The sequence below is a fragment of the Lampetra fluviatilis genome, chromosome 60 (assembly GCF_964198595.1).
Source record: "Lampetra fluviatilis chromosome 60, kcLamFluv1.1, whole genome shotgun sequence".
Lineage (NCBI taxonomy): Eukaryota > Metazoa > Chordata > Hyperoartia > Petromyzontiformes > Petromyzontidae > Lampetra > Lampetra fluviatilis.
Window position 1 is genome coordinate 8,405,989 of NC_136334.1, and position 20,257 is coordinate 8,426,245.

Below are 20,257 nucleotides of genomic sequence, written 5' to 3' on the forward strand. Positions count from 1 at the left end.
GGGGGGGGGCGAGGGGGGCCTGAGGGGGGGCTGAGGGGGGGCTGAGGGGGGCTGCGAGCGAGCGGCCCAGGGCCCCCCGCCGACTCGGCAAGGGGGGCCGCCCACGCCATGGGCTGCGGCTCGTCCAGCCGCTGCCGCCAGCCGGCCGCCTTGAGCAAGACCCAGAGAGGTTGGTGGTCGACTCGTCCCCCTCGTCCCCCTCGTCCCCCTCGTCCCTCATCCCACACGCGCCCTCCTCTCTGGCGGGGGGCGGTCTATGACTGTGTCACTGGTCTGTGTGACGTGGTCTGTGTGTAGCATGTGAGTCTGCGTGCTCTGTGTGTAACATGCGACGTGGTCTGTGTGTAACATGTGAGTCTGCGTGCTCTGTGTGTAACATGCGACGTGGTCTGTGTGTAACATGTGAGTCTGCGTGCTCTGTGTGTAACATGCGACGTGGTCTGTGTGTAACATGTGAGTCTGCGTGCTCTGTGTGTAACATGCGACGTGGTCTGTGTGTAACATGTGAGTCTGCGTGCTCTGTGTGTAACATGTGACATGGTCTGTGTGTAACATGTGAGTCTGCGTGCTCTGTGTGTAACATGTGACGTGGTCTGTGCGTAACATGTGAGTCTGCGTACTCTGTGTGTAACATGTGACATGGTCTGTGTGTAACATGTGAGTCTGCGTGCTCTGTGTGTAACATGCGACGTGGTCTGTGTGTAACATGTGAGTCTGCGTGCTCTGTGTGTAACATGTGACATGGTCTGTGTGTAACATGTGAGTCTGCGTGCTCTGTGTGTAACATGTGACGTGGTCTGTGTATAACATGTGAGTCTGCGTGCTCTGTGTGTAACATGTGACGTTCTCTGTGTGTAACATGTGACGTGCTCTGCGTGTAACATGTGACGTGGCGACCTCCCTCGCGCTTCTGCTGCGTCGTGGCCGTCGCCGCAGCCATGAAGTCGGCGGTGCTGATCCAGCGCTGGTACCGGCGCCACGTGGCCCGGCTGGAGGCGCGGCGGCAGTGCACCTGGAGGATCTTCCAGTCCATCGAGTACGCGGCCGAGCAGGACCAGCTCAAGGTGAGGGGGGGGGCGCGGGGGGCACGTGGGGCACGGGGGGGGGGGCGCGGGGGGCGCGGGGGAGGGGGGGCGCGGGGCGGGGTGCACGGGGGGGGGGCGGGGGGGGCGCGAGGCCACGAGGCCTCCGGAGATCCCACGAGGCCGTCGCCGGTCCGGGCTGTGCCGAGCGCGGGGGGCCGGGGCCGGGTCGCGGCGGTGGTGGCCAGCGCCGCCGCGACCCGGGCCTCGTTCGCAGACACCTTCACCGATCCCGCATCGCCCCTTCGCCGACCCGCACCGGCCGGCGTGGTGAAGCGCGGCCAAAGATCCCCCGTGGCCGGCACGGTCTCGGGGAGGCCTTCGTCCGGCAGTCGACTGACAAGGGGCTGAACGTCGTCGCCGTCCTCGTTGTTATTGCACCACGGCCGCCTCTGTCCCTCTGCGTGGCAGCTTCACAACTTCTTCAGCTCGCTCATCGAGCAGCACACACTGCGGGAGCCGGGGGAGAGCGGCGCTGGCGGAGAGGGGGGTGAGTCCCAGCGGCCTCCGCACCTCGCTCACGGCTACGGCCGCCTGGGTTCCATTCCCGACTCGGGTGCTTCTCTGCGTGGAGTTTGTGTGATCCCCCCCCCCGCACGCGTTCTGCAGAGAGCGTGTGAGCGAGCGTGTGAGCGAGCCAGCGAGTGGGTGTGGTGGTTAGGGTGCCGCGCTGCCAAGCCAGCGACCCGAGTTCAATTCCCGCTCACGACCAAGAGCAGAAGCGAATATTTCAACTGGTCCTGGGCCTCCACTAGATCCACTCAGCTATAAATGAATACCTGGTACGATGTGTTAACATCGCTGTTAAGCAGCCGGGCGTGGTGCTGGCCACTCACTCCCTCGAGTGCTTTGCCGGCCTTCATAGGTGCTCGCTAACAGCACTTGCCCCAAAAGTCTGCTAATGTCTATATGGGTGATCTTTGTCTTTGGGGAGCGGTGGCACAGCAGTCGGCACGCTGCGCTGTGAACGAGGCGACCCGAGTTCGATTCCCGCTCACAACCAACACAAGTGACACATATCCTGGAGGTTGATTCCGCCCTGAGTGAGCAACTGGTGTGGTGCGTCAACATTGGTACTCGGCAGACAACGGCAGTCAGGCGTGGTGCTGGCCACTTGCTCCCTTGTTGGCTGTACTCGCCTTCATAGCCTGTGCAGACTATAAGGGGAGTCGTTTTGTCTTCATGAGTGAGTGGAGTTTGTATCACACTGCGATAAAAAAAATAATCTATGCCTCGAGATTCCTGGCTGGCTGCTGGCTGGGCTCCTGTCCGCCCCAACTCTCTAACTGGAGACGTGGGAGGAACGCATGCAGAAGACTGACACGGCTCATTTTAAATCGCTTCAACTCTTCCATTTGTTGCTTCTATTAATCTAATTCTTTCGCTGGATTATTCTTAAAATCCTAGAGAATTTATAACAACCTCACTATTACTAGTGAGGTTGTTATTACTACGTAACAGCAGATTCTGTTCAGTGCTCCCAGTACAGGGGGAATGCGAGCAGAGCATGAAGATGAGGGATGTTTCTTATTTTCTGTTACAGAGCAAAGGGTTCTGTAATTGTGATGATAAAATAATAATAATATCAGCTGGCGGTGCACACCGATACATCGTAGAGCAGTCGAAATTCTGATGATGTTGGCGTCATGACCGTGTATATTTGGAGTTTGCACGTCTCTCCCCGTGGTCACGTGATTCTTCTCCGGGTCCTCCGGTTTTCCCCTCTAACTGATAGCTTCGTTGAGTTTTCATTTGTGGCCAGGTCGCTTCTCAAAAAGAGCTCATTGGGCCTTACCTGGTAATGTAAAAATGCAGTAAATTTCGATTTAAAGCTTTCGTGACTGCAGGGATTCATCTTCTTGGTTCTTTCGGTAAAGTCACGTAGAAGGGAAGTAATAAAATAATAAAAATAAAACATAATAAACTAAAAATGCAGTAGTTTAGTTTAGCAGTCACAATGCTGACGATGACAACTTTAACCGGAACCCTAAAGCAAGTCCCAAGTCAGGCGTCCCCGTGGCCCACGTGGCGACTGCCACGCTGTCTCCACGTGCGGCGTGGATTCCCTCGGGGTTTGCCGGCGGCGACGCCACCCGCGGTGCGGGGCCGGTGAGCCGGCCCAGCGGCCGCTCTCTCTCCCGGTCGACCCGGATCGCGATTGTTAGAACCACGACGGCGGCGACGGCGAAGGAAATGTTGCGGCGTGCCGTGCGCAGACGAGGTTCCACGCTGGCTCAGGTGCCCCCCGGGCGGCAGCTGCGAGGAGGAGTCGGCGCTGTGCGACGCCATCCAGGTGCCCGGCGACTACACGGGCCCGCGGCTCGACTTCCCGCTCGCGCCCGGCCAGGCCGTGGCCCTCGTCAACGCCTTCAAGAAGAAGCAGGCAAGCGGCGAGCAGCGTCACGGGGGCCGGGAGACGCCCAGCCGGCGGCGTCGTGGGCCTGGGCTCACGCCCTGGCACTGGAGAGATTCATCAGACTCAACACGTTGGGTCTCGCAGCCAATGTCATGATTCATCGTCAATGATTTTGGCCGTTAGGACTCTCCGTCACGCAACACCGCCAACAAAGAAAATGAAAGTCCGTTATCGATTATCCGGCGGCTTTCGGGGGGGGGGGGGGGTGGGGGTCAGATTTTCACAAACGTGGGATAATATAATCACTACGTCATCATCATTATTTTTAAATGGCTTATTTTTGCACGTTCTTGTATGACGTGTTTTTCGGTGTTGTTATATATTTTTGGTGTTTTAAATTAGTTTATGATATGAAACTGGCTTAAATAAACAAAAAATAAATATCCTACCGTCAAAAGTTACCGTATTTACTGTACCGTAATTACCTCTCCAATCTCTAAGACTCTGAACGGGGTTATGCATACACACAATATTGCCATCGTCTAAGCTGTATGTAGTGTACAATGTACTGTACGTGGTGCCGCTCGCCGGACCGCTCGCGGCCTTCGGAGCGGTTTTGCCGCTGACGCCGGATCGGCCCGGGACCGCCGGCTCGTGTTGGAAGCGGCCGGATAATCGAAGATCGACTGTAAATCGTCACGTGGTGCACGAGAGCGAAGCCGCCGACGACGAGCCGTCCTGGTTCTGGAGGGGCAATGATTGGCTGTGGGGCTGAGGCTGCTACCCCCCCCCCACCCAGTTCTTCTTTTTATTCCGATTCTTCAGAGGGGAGCGTCGTGTAAAGCTCCATCGTGGCGAGCGAGCGGCTCACAAAGGTCGCGAGGTCAAGTCCCGGCTGGCGGGTCAAGTCCCCCGCCCATTGCCCCCCCTCCAACCTCCCCCCCCCCCCCCACCTCCCCCGCCCCGCAGGTGCTGCACGCTCGCTTCGCGCTGCGCCTGCTGCTGGAGGCCCGGAGCCTGCTGCACCACCTGCCCACCGTGCGCCACGCCTCCACCGCCAACAGGCGCGACATCACCGTGTGCGGTACGGCCCGCGGCACTGCGGCGACGGCACCGTGGTGCGGTGCGGTGCAGGGCGGTGCGGCGTGAACGCGAGTGGTGCGGCACGGTGCGGTGCGTCGCGATGAACTGAAATGTCCCCGCGACGCGAAGCAAGATCATAGAATACGATGTCATACAATGCAACGCAATGCATTGCGATTTATACCCCATTATCAATACAATGCCATTCAATGTTACATCCTCTAGATTCATGCAATGTAATGCAATGCATTGCAGTCTACTCTGATATCAAGGCAGTGCAGCGTTGCGATGTCTGCGTCTGCAGGGGACCTCCATGGGCAGCTGGACGACCTCTTCCTCATCTTCTACAAGGTGACGAGCGCCCACTCACTCGCTCGCTCGGTCACTCACTCGCTCGCTCGCTCATTCTCTCTCTCACTCACTCACCCACTCTCTCGATCACTCGCTCAGTCACCCACTCACTCGCTCGGTCACTCGCTCGCTTGCTCATTCTCTCTCACTCACTCACCCACTCTCTCGATCACTCGCTCAGTCACTCACTTGCTCAGTCACCCACTCACTCGCTCAGTCACTCGCTCGCTCAGTCACTCACTTACTCACTCGCTCAGTCACTCGCTCAGTCGCTCACTCGCTCAGTCGCTCACTCGCTCAGTCACTCGCTCAGTCACTCGTCCGCTCGCTCGATCGCTCGCTACGTTCATTGCGTGGAGCCCAGTCTCCCACTCCTCTGCGTTAGCAGTGGTGCACGAGCACAATTAACACAAATAACACAACCAACACAACTAATACAACTGCAATCCACTTACCAATCGTGCCGTGCATGGCCTCGAGGGGGTTGGGATTCAGGCCGCACGTTCGGTGACGCCCCCCCCCCCTCCTGCAGCGAGGCGTCCGCGTGTATTCGGCGAAGAGCTGTGGCCTGAAACGTTGTACACGCGTTAGCGAATCACGCAGGATATGCTGGGTGGACACTTTGCCTCCCATGCGCACTCGTGCGTGTGTGTGCGTGTGCGCGTGTGTGTGCGTGTGTGTACGTGTTTGTATGAACAGGGGTGGGGAGCGGTTGTGTCGCGGTGAGCGCTACGCTGCGCTACGAACCCGGCGACCCGAGTTCGATTCCCGCTCACGACCAATACCGGTGACGATTATCTGAACCGGTCCTGGGCCTCCCCGAGGTCGACTCAGCCTCAAATGAGTACCCGGTGCCGTGTGTAGTAAACATCGCCACTAGAGAGACAAAGGCGGCCGGGCGTGGTGCTGGCCACCCACCCCCTCGTGTGCCGTGCCGGCCTTCGTAGGTGTAGCTTGCTAACAGCACTTGCCCCTACAGTCTGTTAAGGCTACGTGGGGGATTTTTGTCTGTGTCTTTGCGTGCGTCCTGCGCGGGCGCCCAGAACGGGCTGCCGGGTGTCGATCGGCCGTACATCTTCAACGGCGACTTTGTGGACCGCGGCTCGCGCTCGCTGGAGGTGCTGCTCGTGCTGCTCGCCTTCCTGCTCGCCCACCCACACGACGTCTTCCTGAACCGCGGCAACCACGAAGACTACGTCATGAACATGCGGTGAGCCGCCCGGCCACCCCCATTCCCCTCTCCCATTCCCCTCCCTACGGCCCTCCCTCTGACCCGCGTGAAATCTCCGACCCTCTCCCGTCTCCCGCCGTGACCCTTGACCCTCTCCCGTCTCCCGCTGTGACCCTTGACCTTCTCCCGCCTCCCGCCGCGATCCCCGACCCGGTGCGCCTCTCCGCGCTTCTCGGCGCGGCAGCTCGCGTCCCCCACGTGCCTCCTGCCGTGTTGGCGTTTCCGAAGCCTGCGGGCAAGAGGCGGCGATCTACACCCAATAGACTTGCCCAAATACACAAATGCATTTAAAATATATTAAACAACATCCTAATAAATTATTGCTGCTGCTGTGGCTGTTGCTGATGTCTCATTTCAGCTACGGCTTCACGAAGGAGATTCTGATGAAGTACAAGGTAGCGTGGCGCGGCTGCCTGTCCCGATTGCGTTTGCGTCGCTTTGTCCGAGTGCCCGTGGCCTTGACCTGACGACGCTTGGCGCAGCGCCAAGCGAAGCGGTCGCCAATCTGGTCGCTGCTACCTGGGTGAGTGAGTGAGTGGGTGAGTGGGTGAGTGAGTGGGTGAGTGAGTGAGTGAGTGAGTGGGTGAGTGAGTGAGTGGGTGAGTGGGTGAGTGAGTGAGTGAGTGGGTGGGTGAGTGGGTGAGTGAGTGGGTGGGTGAGTGGGTGTGTGAGTGAGTGGGTGAGTGCACGAGTGAGTGGCGCTCTCTAACTCACCCCCATGGTGAGTGAGTGGGAGAGTGAGTGGGTGAGTGAGTGAGTGAGTGGGTGAGTGCGCGAGTGAGTGTCGCTCTCTAACTCACCCCCCATGGTGAGTGAGTGGGAGAGTGAGTGGGTGAGTGGGAGAGTGAGTGGGTGAGTGAGTGAGTGGGTGAGTGGGTGAGTGGGTGAGTGAGAGTCGCACTATAACTCACCCACCATGGTGAGTGGGTGAGTGAGGAATGTACTCTTAACTCATCGGTGCGAGCCGAAACAATCATAAGAGACACGTTAAACGCTCGTACACTCTGCGGCAATGTATTACACTTGGCTGTGTTGGGTGCTGGGAGGGGTTACGACACTGAGTTCCTGGGTTCAAGCCCTGGGGTGGGTCTCTGTCTCTCCCTCGGGGTTCACAATGGCCACGTCGGAGATACTGAGCTGGTACCACAGAGATCCTGGGTCCAAAGTAAAATTCCTGGGCTGGATCTCTCTCTATTCAACTATTAACTTAAGACGTTTTATTTTATCAGGTCAGGCCCACTGAGCTATTTAGTTATTTTTCAGAAACTATCTGGCTATCACAAATTATAGCTCAACGAAGTGGCTTATCACGTCGAAATGTATAGCAGCCAAATACTTTAAACCCGTGACGTTGATTCTAAATTTGGAGGGAAAAACCGGAGGATCCGGAGAAAAATCCACGTGACCACAGGGAGAGACACGCAAACTCCAAATATACAGCAGGCGCCAGGGTCGAGATCGAACCCACGACCTCCTGTAGACCAGGCGAGGTAGTTAACATCTCCTAGCCACCGTGGCGCCCAGTAACGGCTGTGGTCGGCAGGTGGCGTGCGGTGGGGGCTCTCCCTCCCTCGACCCAGACATCTGGACATAGAGGAGGCCAAGATCCACCCTGTGTACGCCGCTTCTGCGTTTGCCACCATGGCCGTGTCGGAGATGCCAGGCCGGCGTGGCCGAGATCCGGTGTCGTGTCCGCAGGTGCACGGGCGGCTGATGGTGCGCGTCGTGCGGGACCTCTTCAGCTGGCTGCCGCTCGCCACCGTGGTGGACGGCAAGGCGCTGGTGGTGCACGGGGGGCTGTCGGCAGCCACCGACCTGGAGCTGCTCGCCCGCATCGACCGACACCGGGTGCCCACCAGCTCGCCCCGCCCACTCACCCCACGCCCACTCACCCCAACCCACCCCACCCCACCCCAACCCACCATAACCCCCCCCACTCCCCATCACCCTCACCATCCCACTCACCCCACCCCACCCCAACCCACTCACCCCAACCCACCCCACTCACCCCAACCCACCCCACCCCACTCACCCCAACCCACCCCACTCACCCGAACCCACCCCACCCCACTCACCCCAACCCACCCCACCACAACCCACCCCAAACCACCCTCGCCACCCCCACCGTAACCCCCCCCCCCACTTCCCATCACCCTCACCATCCCACTCACCCCACCCCACCCCAACCCACTCACCCCAACCCACCCCACTCACCCCAACCCACCCCACCCCACTCACCCCAACCCACCCCACCCCACTCACCCCAACCCACCCCACTCACCCGAACCCACCCCACCCCACTCACCCCAACCCACCCCACCACATCCCACCCCAAACCACCCTCGCCACCCCCACCGTAACCCCCCCCCCCACTTCCCATCACCCTCACCATCCCACCAACCCCCCACCCCCACCCCCACCCCCCCCCATCACTCCCACTCACCCCAACCCACCGCTACACCCCCACCACCCCCACCGTAACCCCCCCCACTCCCCATCACCCTCACCATCCCACTCACCCCAACCCACTGCCCCATCACCTACACCGCCTCATCACCCACACCCCTCCATCTCTTCCCCACTCCCCCATCACCCCCATCACCCCCACCTCCCAATCCCACGACTCCCCTCATTACCCCCCCCCCCCACCACCCCCACCACCCGGCTGACGATGACGCCCACCGTGCGGAGTTTCCCTGCTGTTTGTCTCGTTTGTAAGCCGCGTGGCCGTCGAGGCTGTACACACACGGGGGGCGGGGGGTGGGTGTGGATCTCCGTCTCTGTCTGCGCAGTTCGTGTCGGCTCTCAGGCCGCCCAAGCGACGGACGACTCGGGGCCTCGACTCTCCCCCTGCCGACTCCTCCTCCTCTACCTCGTCGCCCGCTCATCGACAGCGCTCCGCCTACTCCTCCGTGTCTGACGACGTCGCCCTCGATGGAGAGTGGAAGCAGGTCACGTGGGGCGCGGCGTCCACGCGGCCGTGTCCGGCGTCGGAATGGCCGCGTCGGAGATGATTGCCACCTGGGTTCAAGCCCCGGGTCTGGGTTGCTCTCCCCCCCTCACTTTTACTCTTCTGTCCCTCTGACCCACTCTCGCTGCTGTCTCACAGGCAGTCGGCAGATCATGCAGCAACTCCACACTCACACTCACTCACTCTCTATCACTCTCTCACTCTCTCTCTTTCTCACTCACTCTCTCACTCACTCACTCTCTCACTCTCTCTCTTTCTCACTCACTCTCTCACTCACTCACTCTTTCACTCACTCACTCACTCTCTCTCAGTCTCTCTCTCAGTCTCTCAGTCTCTCTCTCTCCGACTCTCTCTCGCCAGGTGGTGGACGTGCTGTGGAGTGACCCCGTGCCCCAGGATGGCTGCACCCCCAACTCGTACCGCGGTGGGGGCTGCTACTTCGGGCCGGACGTGACGCGCGACGTGCTGCATCGCCACGGCCTGCAGCTGCTGGTGCGGTCGCACGAGTGCAAGCAGGAGGGATACGAGCGCACGCACGGGGGCCAGGCAAGTCCGTCCATGTGGCCTTCCGTCCGTTTGTCCTTCCGTCCGTCCACCCGTCCGCTCGCCTGTCCGTCCGTCCGTCGATCCATGTGCTCATCCGTCCATCCGTGCATCCGTCCGTTTGTCAATCTGTCCATCCATCTGTCCAGGTTGTCCGTCTGTCTGTGCAGGGGGTGACGATCACTCTCGTAGCGATCATCCGGTATGACTGAAACTCGAGTGTAGAGTCGCGAGGAAGCCAGACAACATTGATTCAAGGGCTAATGGTCCAAATTTGTCAAAAAAATAAACCAGAGCTAAAAGGATCTCGCGCTTGCCAGCCGCGGTGAGAGCAGGCGAGCACACGCCGAGGCAAACGGCGGAGGCGAGGGTTGGCGGACGGCGGAGGCGAGGGTTGGCGGATCGCACAAACGTCGTGAAGCTCCCGTCCCATCTGGATGCCGGTTCCCCTCGCTCGCCAGGACCTGGCGTCCCAGCGAGTGTGGACTCCTTTCCCTCCGCCCCATCTGTACGGGATGGAGTGTTGCGCTGCCTCGCGTCCGCGAGTTTTCTCTGGGGGTGCTTTGATTTCCTCCCGCATTTATCAACGCTTGTGAAATGCCCTAAAACATCTGCACACATCGAGGACCGCAACACTTGGGCAATTGTTGGCAGCTGCCTTCCTGCTTGTCCACGGTTCCTCGTGCCTCCGACCCGAACGCTGTGTGCGCTCTCCAAGTTCACATCCTCGTCGTTGTTATGAAGTCGTTGCCGCAGCGTTTGCTATTTCCGTGCCGGAGTCACGGCCCAAATGTGCTGAATGGCACCGCAAATTAATCGAGTGGGATCGTAGAAAGCAATCATCATGATCATCATCACTCCCCACTGCAAGACCTGGCAGGAGCCTCATGGAAACAACCACACACTCATTCAATCATCTACCCGTTCATTCACCCACCCACCCACTGACTCACCCACTCAATCAATGACCGAACCACCCACCCACTCCCTCACCCACCCACCCACTCACTCCACCCACCCACTATCAACCCCTCACTCCTGCACCCATCCACCGCTGTTGCTGCTGCATCCCCCGCAGGTCATCACGATCTTCTCTGCCTCCAATTACTACGAGGTGGGCAGCAACCGCGGGGCCTACATGCGCCTGGGGCCCGAGCTCACGCCCAGCTTTGTGCAGTACCAAGTGGGCAAGGCCACTCGCAAGCTCACCCTGAGACAGAGGTCGCACAGACACACGCAGACACACACGCAGACACACACGCAGACACACACGCAGACAGACACACAGACACGCAGACAGACACGCAGACAGACACACAGACACGCAGACACACACGCAGACAGACACACGCAGACACACACGCAGACAGACACACGCAGACACACACGCAGACACACACGCAGACAGACACACGCAGACACACGCAGAGACACACGCAGACACACACGCAGACACACACGCAGACAGACACGCAGACAGACACACGCAGACACACACGCAGACACACACAGACACGCAGAGACACACAGAGACACACAGACAGACACAGACACACGCAGACAGACACGCAGAGACACACAGACATGTACACACACACGTGTACACAACAACAACAACCGCCATTCGCCACTAAGTGGAGGTGACGTCACCACGACGCTTGTGCCAGGCCATGTGCACCCTGAGGCCACGTCAAGTGTCGAACGCCCGCTGGCAGGAGGTCACGGGGCAGACCCAGGTGCCACGGGTCGACTGACCGAGATGACCGAGATGACTGGCTGATGCACCACCTGTGCCCCCTACTGTGCCGACTTGCTGTGCTTTAGCCACCCGGCGCTCCGCTCGTTGTTGTGAGCGTCGCTCCTCCGCCCTCCGTTGTTGTTGGAGGGCGACTGCCTCCAACTGCCCAGTAGCGTCCTTTACGAGCCTCCTCCACTGAGGCCGATCTTGACACCGCTGGTACCAGTCATCGGCAAGTCCACTCAGCTCCACGTCCTCCTGTACCACATCACTCCATCTCTTCTCTAGCCCGTGCCGCGCCCGTTTAGCCCCCTGGATCCGGCCGAACAAAAGCTGTTTAGGCATGCGGTGGCTGGGCATGCGGGCTACATGACCCAGCCAACGCAGCCTTGCCTGCCGGAGGAGCTCACTGATGGGACTTTGCCCAGATCTTTCAAGGACTTGTGAGCTCCTCACACAATCCAGCCTGGTTAAACCCAGGATGGATCGTAGGCAGGCCAGCCTAAATGTTTCCAACCGGCGAAGATGCTCCACTAGGGGGGTCCACGTTTCGCAAGCGTAGAGAAGGGAGGGAATGACCGTGGCCGAGAAGACCTGAAGCTTCGTGCGGAGCGACAGACCAGGTAGCTTCCACACAGCGTTACGCAACCGATGAAAAGATATTGCCGCTCGACTGATTCGGAGTGAGACCTCTGCTGATAAACTGGAGCCGGTCATGAGCACACTGCCCAGGTACGGGAAACTCTCCACTCTCTCCACAACTGCCCCATCACCGATTGGGAGTTGTGGGGGCGGAGTGCCCGATGGTACAAAATACCCAGGCAGGTGCTTAGTTTTGGTGGGGCTGATGGTAAGGCCCCACCTCTTAGTGGCACACTCCAGTCTCAGCAGCAGCGTCTCCAACTCCTCTTCTGAATGAGCAGCTATTACCAAATCATCGGCATACATAACGTGGTTGACCAATAGGGAGCCATCCCTTGATCGCACCCGGGCGTCGATCAGCCTCCCATTATATCTGTACCAAATGGTAAAGATATAATGGGAGGCTGATCGACGCCCGGGTGCGATCAAGGGATGGCTCCCTATTGGTCAACCACGTTATGTATGCCGATGATTTGGTAATAGCTGCTCATTCAGAAGAGGAGTTGGAGACGCTGCTGCTGAGACTGGAGTGTGCCACTAAGAGGTGGGGCCTTACCATCAGCCCCACCAAAACTAAGCACCTGCCTGGGTATTTTGTACCATCGGGCACACACACGTGTACACACACACCGATGTGTGCCATGCCTTGCAGGGTGAGCGCTGTGGAGCAGTCGGCCATCGCGGCCCTGCAGGAGAAGCTGCTCGCTCACCGCAGTCAGCTGATGGCCGCCTTTGAGCGTGCGGACCCTGGGCACACAGGTCGGTCGCTTCAACCCGCCTCGTGTTGTTGTTATTGTTGTCGTTGTTGTGGTTGTTGTTGTTATTGTTCTCGTTATTGCTGTTGTTATTGTTGTTGTCGTTATTGTTGTCGTTATTGTTGTTGTTATTATTGATGTTTTTGTCGTTGTTGTTATTGTTGTCGTTATTATTGTTATTGTTGTTATTGTTGCTATTGTTGTTGTCTTCTCCCCCCTCTACCCCCTCTCTCTCTTCTCTCCAACCTCTCTCCCCCCTGTCCCCCTGTCCCCGTGTGTGCCAGGCTTGGTGTCCGTGTCGGAGTGGGCGCTGCTCGTGGAGCAGGAGCTGCAGCTGGGGCTGCCGTGGCGCTCGCTCCACCAGCAGCTCGTGGGGGCCACCGACGGCGGCGCGCCAGCGGCGCCCGACGGCTCCGTCGCCTACGCCGGCTGCTTCCCCGAGCGACGCGCCGGGCAGACGCAGCTGCACTCGGTGCGCAGAGAGCGGCGCCGGCAGCGCGACGGTGACGCGGTGTCGGTGACGTGGCGGCGGTGGTGGTGGCGGTGGTGGTGGCGGTGCTGATGTGGTGGTGGCGGTGGTGGCGGCGGTCGTGGTGGCGGTGCTGATGTGGTGGCCGTGTCGGCGGTGTTGGCGGTGGTGTTCGTGGTCGGACCCAAAGGTGCAATGTTCAAGCGTCGCTAGAAGGAGTACGGCACTCGGCATCAACAACGCAGTGGCACCACGGGAGGGTGCGAGCCAGGGCCGCTGTTACTACCGTGCCGTGAGGGCCGCTGTTGCTACCGTGTCGTGAGGGCCGCTGTTACTACCGTGCCGTGAGGGCCGCTGTTACTACCGTGTCGTGAGGGCCGCTGTTACTACCGTGCCGTGAGGGCCGCTGTTGCTATCGTGTCGTGAGGGCCGCTGTTACTACCGTGCCGTGAGGGCCGCTGTTACTACCGTGTCGTGAGGGCCGCTGTTACTACCGTGCCGTGAGGGCCGCTGTTGCTACCGTGTCGTGAGGGCCGCTTTTACTACCGTGCCGTGAGGGCCGCTGTTACTACCATGCCGTGAGGGCCGCTGTTACTACCATGCCGTGAGGGCCGCTGTTACTACCGTGCCGTGAGGGCCGCTGTTGCTACCGTGCCGTGAGGGCCGCTGTTACTACCGTGCCGTGAGGGCCGCTGTTACTACCGTGCCGTGAGGGCCGCTGTTGCTACCGTGCCGTGAGGGCCGCTGATGGGACCGTGTCGTTGCAGAGCATGCAGCCGGGACTCATAGAGACGATCTACCGGCACCGCAACAGCCTCGAGTCCATCTTCCACGCCATCGACCAAGACCACTCGGGTGGGCACGGCCGGCGACAGCCGCGAGAGCGTCCCTCCAGTAGTCGTCCTCACGTCTTGAGTGTCGCCCCTCGCTACCCAGCACCATCCTGTTCACGAGTGTCCGCTCCTGCCTGACAACTCGCTGTTCTCTAGCTCACCCCACGACCCACCGTTATATCACTCATTCCCCATTCATTCCCCATTCAGTCATTCAATCCATCATCATCTACTGGTAGAATAATAATAATGATAATTTTATGGCTATCACTCATTCACCCCAATCATCATCACCTACTGTCATCAATCTCTCTTTCACCGAAATTCACGCATCACAGATTCGCCCCCATTGCTTCCCTCTCATCCATTTAATTCACCGAATCTCCACCATTACATTCACACACGAGTCGTTGTTGTTGTACCGTTGTTAACGCTTTGTAAGGCCCCTTGGTTAAGGCGCTGTGTAAATTACGTTTAAGATGATATCCCGAGTCCGCAGTTCGATTCGTGGGCCAGGCCGCCACGGTAATGATCTGGCCCAGATTTGTGTCGTAAGGCCCTCCGCCACCCGAACACAGCCAGACGAATTCACCCGTCTGGCGGCGGGTTGGCCTCGTAACGGCGAAGCTGACAGAGGACGGCTCTGGGCAGGGTCGTCGCGCTCGTGAGAATCCGTTGCCTGGCCGTGAATACCGACCGCTCGTCACATCGCCTATGACGGACGCTTTTCCCGTGCCTCGCGATTTTCAGCGTCACGTGGGATTAGAGAGGGTCGCCTCTGACCCCGTGTGCGAGTCTCCTCCACGTGTCCCCACGTGCCCCCACGTGTCCCCACATGCCTCCGTGTCTCTATCTAAGCAAGTCTCATCTCGCTCCACATCTCCGCATATTTCCGTGTCTCTCCTCCCTAGCCAGACCTCATCTCGTTTCATGTCTCCACGTGTCTCCGTGTGTCCATCTCCCCGTGTCTCCATGTGTCTCTATTTCTGTGTGTCTCTCCGCGTCTCCATGTGTCTCTCTGTATCCCCGTGTGTCTCCGTGTGTCTCCCTGTGTCTCTCTGTCTTCGCGTGTCTACGCGTGTCTCTCCCCCGCCCGGATGCAGGCTTCATCTCCTTCGAGGAGTTCCGCCAGGCGTGGCGCCTGCTGAGCTCTCACGTGCAGGAGGGCGTCAGCGACGACGACGTCCTCGGCCTCGCCCGCTCCATCGACTTCAACCAGGACGGCTCCATCGACTTCAACGAGTTCCTCGAGGCGTTCCGCCTGGCCGACAAGCCGCAGTAGCCTCCCCCCTCCGCTCCCGCAGTCACACCGAGGGAGACGGAGCGGCGGAATCGGTCTCCCCATCTCCCGCTCCGGATGCGTCTTCCGTGGACGTGCCGCGCGATTTTCGCGACGACGCCGCCAATTATTGTCCCCCCCGCCCCCACGCGTGCCGGGGAGCTTCTTCTGAAAATTTGGTTCCCGAATACGGGTCTTTGGTTGATGCTCATGACGGGTCTGCGGTGGAAATTCCACATTCACGTGGCAGGCGGCCAGTCTGGTCCACTCCATTTGGGCGGCCGCTGTTAACGTACCACACAACGGTACTGATTGTACCCACCCCGGAGGGATGATGATGGGCTGAGTCAACCCTCATTCAGGATTTGAACTCGTGACCTTGCGATTGCTCGCTTCTGACTCCGTGTTTTACCAAGATCCAGACGAAGACGACGTCGGTGATGCCACCACCACCACCATCACCGCCACCGCCACCTCTACCTCCACACTACCATCGCTCTCCAGCCTCCGTCAGATCCCTCAGCGGCAGTACCTGCTGCGCAGGAAGGAGATGCATAGCGACCTCCTGCAAGAGCCCTACGTCAGCAATCGGAGACCTCCGTTTGGAACGCTCGGCGCGAAGCAGCACCACCTCCCTGTGCAGCAGCAGGGAGAAAGGTTCGTGGAAGTCGACGCCTCGGAACCACCTTCCATGCCTGCTTCATTGGCCTCTTCATCCCCGCTGGGGGCGAGCACCTTGAAGGTGTCTTGCAAGCAGACACTAAAACTCGTGTTTGAATTCACACAACTGCAATCAGCCAAATCTCGTGGCAAAACTGTGGTTGACACGATGCTCGTGTCGGGAGCAGTGGCGCAGTGGTTGACACGCTTGCGCTATGAACTCGACAAGCTGAGTTCAATTCCTGGCTATGGCTAACATCCGTGACGTTTGGTCAGACCAGCTCCTATGACCGACAGCGCAGGGAAGCCTTCATCCAGATTGACAAAGGGCTGTGATTTTGTTCAATTTCATTTTGTGTGTTCATCAACGATGGGGCTGAGACCACCGGCCCATTCAACTTGAGAAGCCAATTGATTAAATCTGACATCTGAACACAATGGTTCCTAAATTCTGTCTCAACCAAGGGACACATGGTGAGCCATAAAATCCCCCTTTCCCCCTCTGTTCGCCCTGCCCACTTTTGCAAGCCCCACCCCCTCGGCCACTAGCACCGCCCCCTCGGCCACTAGCACCGCCCCCACACGGGTTAAGTGGCTCCCCATTGGTCCCCGCATCGTGAGTCCGGAGCACGAGGCGAGGGCATCAGGAAAGGAAACCGGCGACAAAGTTCGGATTTTTCCCAAAAAATATTCATTGGGGAAATATTTTTTGGTGGTTTTACGCTCCACGTGTGGCTTGTAGAGTCCTTACCAAAGGGAATGCAGCGTATGCAGAGTGTTGTTGTTCATACGCTATATTGAGTTGCTGTGTTTTGTGGTTTATTTATGGGCCGGGGCTACGACCCCAGCGATGCACTCTCGTCGTCACCCTTACCTCCACACCGCTAAATGTAACCCTTCCACCTAACCACTAAAAACTAAATCGTAAAAACTCCTCACCCTCACCCCTTGACCTAAACTGTAACCCTAAACCATAACCTCCAATCCTTATCCGACAATTCTGCAGAGAAACCGAATGAGTGGCAAGGGTTGATCGAAATGGACCGCGAGTGGGTAAGCGCTCACCTCGGAAAGGTCTGTGATTGGACGACATGGGGGGGGGGTGCAGGCACAATCCAAAGAAGGCCTGTGATTGGACGAAAATGTGCTCTGTGATTCGATCAAACTCTTGCCGACGTATTCTTTGGTTCTTTCGGTAAAGTCACTTACAAAAAATGATACAAATAAAGTGCATAAAAACATCACGACGTTTCGATCGCAACACAAGCGGTCGTCATCAGGAAAAGGGGTTAGCCTCTAAAGGCAAACTGTTGATAAAGGTTTGGAGATGGGCGTAGCCCAAGTGTGTCAGCAGCAGCAGCAGCATGGGCGGGGCAGCAGTGTCGATGCAGCGGCAGTGTCAATGCAGCGGCAGTGTCAATGCAGCAGCAATGCCAATGCAGCAGCAGTGCCAATGCAGCAAAGGGCCGCCAGGAAATCCCTGCACCCCCGCTCCACACAGCACACTGCTGACGGTGGAGGTTGATTGACAAGAAAACACAAGTCAAGTCATGACCCAAAGTGGTTGATGATATCTTGCCAATGATTGCCGCGTCTATAACCTTCCTCTCGGTTGAAGTTGTCTCTGTGTCTGTGTATATGGATGGCTTCACGAACGAATCTTTGTTGATAGCCAGTCGGCTTGCAAAGCACCATCGTCTTAGAGAAATCTATTTCGTGTGAGCCAGCCGCATTAAAGTGATGATCAGCCAAGGCAGAAGTATTGGTCCTGCCGTGTTTCAGATCTGCCTCCTGTTCACCAACACGGTCCGAGTCCCCACGGGCGATGCGCGACCTCGGCACTTGGGCCCGGAGTGAGCGCTTCCGGCCGGATGGGCTCGGGAACAACGCCAGGGGCCGCTCGACCTCTGTGCAACCCGGGGGGGGTGCTTCGTGATCACCGACCACGGCTCTGTTGTGCGTACTTCTTCACAGTGGCCGCCGCGGCCAGCCAAAATAAACAAGTGCCGCTGTTCTGATCAAACTTGCGCGTTGCTTTCACCCTCCCCCCCCCCCCCGAGTGATTCGCGGTGCTGGGCTCGCCAAGGGCGGCCCCGGTGAACCTCCGCCGTGCATCCACTCGGGGGGGGGGGGGGGGCATCCGCGCCGCTTCCAGTTGGCCGTGGGCCTGAGCCAGCGGTGGGAATTCCGCATTTCCAAGGTGGGGTCAGGACATCCATAGGACTTGCCACGAAGGGGAGCTCTACCACGACATCGGCTGAGGAGTTCACAACGATGATGTTAATGAAGATCTGAATAGCCGGGATGAACTTCAGTTATATCGATGTGTAAATATAGCGCCGTATTCCAATGGGCTTTACGTCAATTGTAAAATTGTGCAAAAGATGGTAGTGGTGGAAATAAAAAGTGGCGTTATTAGACAAATAATTACATACGAAAATCACGACAAAACTCGTAGTGTTCGTTGAAAATAAGACAGAGAATATTTTATTTTATACCTGAAGTGCACACGTGCAGGCTATGTAAAGTCCTTAGCAAACATTCCCCCAAAATGCTTTGCATCGTAAATTAGCCACACACCACATTTAGAGAAGAAAATTAAAATAACAACACAGAGCACGACAAGACGGGTGGCTGGAGGCCATCGCCGCTTCGTCCCCATCACGAACTCGCTGCGGAGATTTCCAACCACCCCACATTTCATGAGCGACAATGTTTGTTGGTGGATCACTGCAACCTTAAAAGTACGGCCAAGGCATTTCCGGCACGCTCGACCCGAGCGTGTGGTGGTGCTGGTGGTGATCCGGCGTGCGCTCCCTTCCCCACATCCGTCTCATCTCATCCTCTCCTGGTTACCAAATATTCCTCCCAACCTTTTTCATAAGGCAACAGGATCGATGTAGGGCACATTTACACTGGGTGATTATCGATGGAAGGCTAGTGGTAGTGCCTTACACCGGTAAATCCAACCCCGAGGCAGCCGAGCGGCAGCAGTCCGGAAAGAGCTCGAGTTGTGAACCGCGACCCTGTTGTGCGTGCCGTGTGCGTTGGACTTGTGTCGCACCGCACGCAGCCCACCGTGCTCGCCGGAGGTGCGGGAGGAACAACAACAAACCAAACAAGACAACAAGCAGCCTCGCACAGACACAGTCGGTGGCGTCGTGGCCATGTCCTGCTGGGGTGCTGTGTGGAGGCTCGGAGGGAGGGCACGGCCCTGCGCTGACACGCGTCGTGATGGTCTTCCACGCTGCGCGGCACTACGATGATGCCGGCTGTCTATTGATTATTTTTGGACTCCGCAGGACTCGAGCCCATATCGACCGGCCCCGTGCTCGCACCAAACGTCGAGACGCACTTCGGGCCATCGAGCCGACCGACGCACGGAGGTGGTGACGATGATGACGATGATGACGACGATGTGCTGCCTGCATCGTGACGCTTGCCGTGACAACCCCGAGCACCGCGAATGAATGTTGATGAATTATAAAACACAACGGTCCTGTTAACGTCATGGCGTCGTGCGGTTTTCTCGGCCAACTCGCGTGTCGCTTTTTTTTATTCGCAAGTGATTTTTGGGGCGAGACCACACGACGCGATGATCTGGCCAAAAGTGAAACGGTCCTTCCCTCCGCCACCCAACGCAGCCAAATTGCGTCATCGCGTGGCGCACGACGCCTTTGATGGGGCGCCGATCATTCCGTCGTTTTAGCTCGCTGTGCACGCGTGGGAGAGCTCATTGCTCAGGGCCACTTATCTTAGCGAATGTCGCTCTCTCACTCACCCACGGGGAGAGAGTTGGTGAGTGTGAGTGGCTCTCTCACTCACCCACGGAGAGAGAGGTGGTGAGTGTGAGTCACTCTCTCACTCACCCACGCTGAGAGAGTTGGTGAGTGTGAGTCACTCTCTAACTCACCCAAGGGGAGAGAGTTGGTGAGTGTCAGTCACTCTCTAACTCACCCACGGTGAGAGAGTTGGTGAGTGAGAGTGGCTCTCTCACTCACCCACGGGGAGAGAGTTGGTGAGTGTGAGTGGCTCTCTCACTCACCCACGCTGAGAGAGTTGGTGAGTGTCAGTCACTCTCTAACTCACCCACGGTGAGAGAGTTGGTGAGTGAGAGTGGCTCTCTCACTCACCCACGGTGAGAGAGTTGGTGAGTGTGAGTGGCTCTCTCACTCACCCACGCTGAGAGAGTTGGTGAGTGAGAGTGGCTCTCTCACTCACCCACGCTGAGAGAGTTGGTGAGTGTGAGTCACTCTCACTCACC

The 20,257-nt window shown here is 58.2% G+C and overlaps 1 protein-coding gene across 3 annotated transcripts; it reads left to right on the plus strand.

The window, feature by feature from the left end:
* The first annotated feature begins 17 nt into the window (after positions 1-17).
* On the plus strand, positions 18-19,487 carry LOC144951018 (serine/threonine-protein phosphatase with EF-hands 2-like). 3 transcript variants are annotated; one of them, XR_013640447.1, is made up of 17 exons: positions 18-169; positions 937-1,064; positions 1,494-1,572; positions 3,299-3,465; positions 4,408-4,522; positions 4,826-4,872; positions 5,916-6,082; positions 6,462-6,498; positions 7,802-7,951; positions 8,896-9,054; positions 9,435-9,620; positions 10,696-10,838; positions 12,650-12,756; positions 13,037-13,224; positions 13,989-14,076; positions 15,158-17,949; positions 19,296-19,487. XR_013640447.1 is itself a non-coding variant. In XM_078881247.1 (16 exons), the coding sequence occupies exons 1-16, from the start codon at positions 109-111 to the stop codon at positions 15,334-15,336; spliced, it is 2,001 nt and encodes a 666-aa protein (XP_078737373.1). In that variant the 5' UTR covers positions 18-108; the 3' UTR covers positions 15,337-18,923. The 3 variants fall into 3 exon arrangements, 1 of the variants encoding a protein (XP_078737373.1); XR_013640448.1 differs by lacking the exon at positions 19,296-19,487 and having other exon boundaries at positions 15,158-15,990; positions 17,776-18,923; XM_078881247.1 differs by lacking the exon at positions 19,296-19,487 and having other exon boundaries at positions 15,158-18,923.
* The last annotated feature ends 770 nt before the right edge of the window (positions 19,488-20,257 follow it).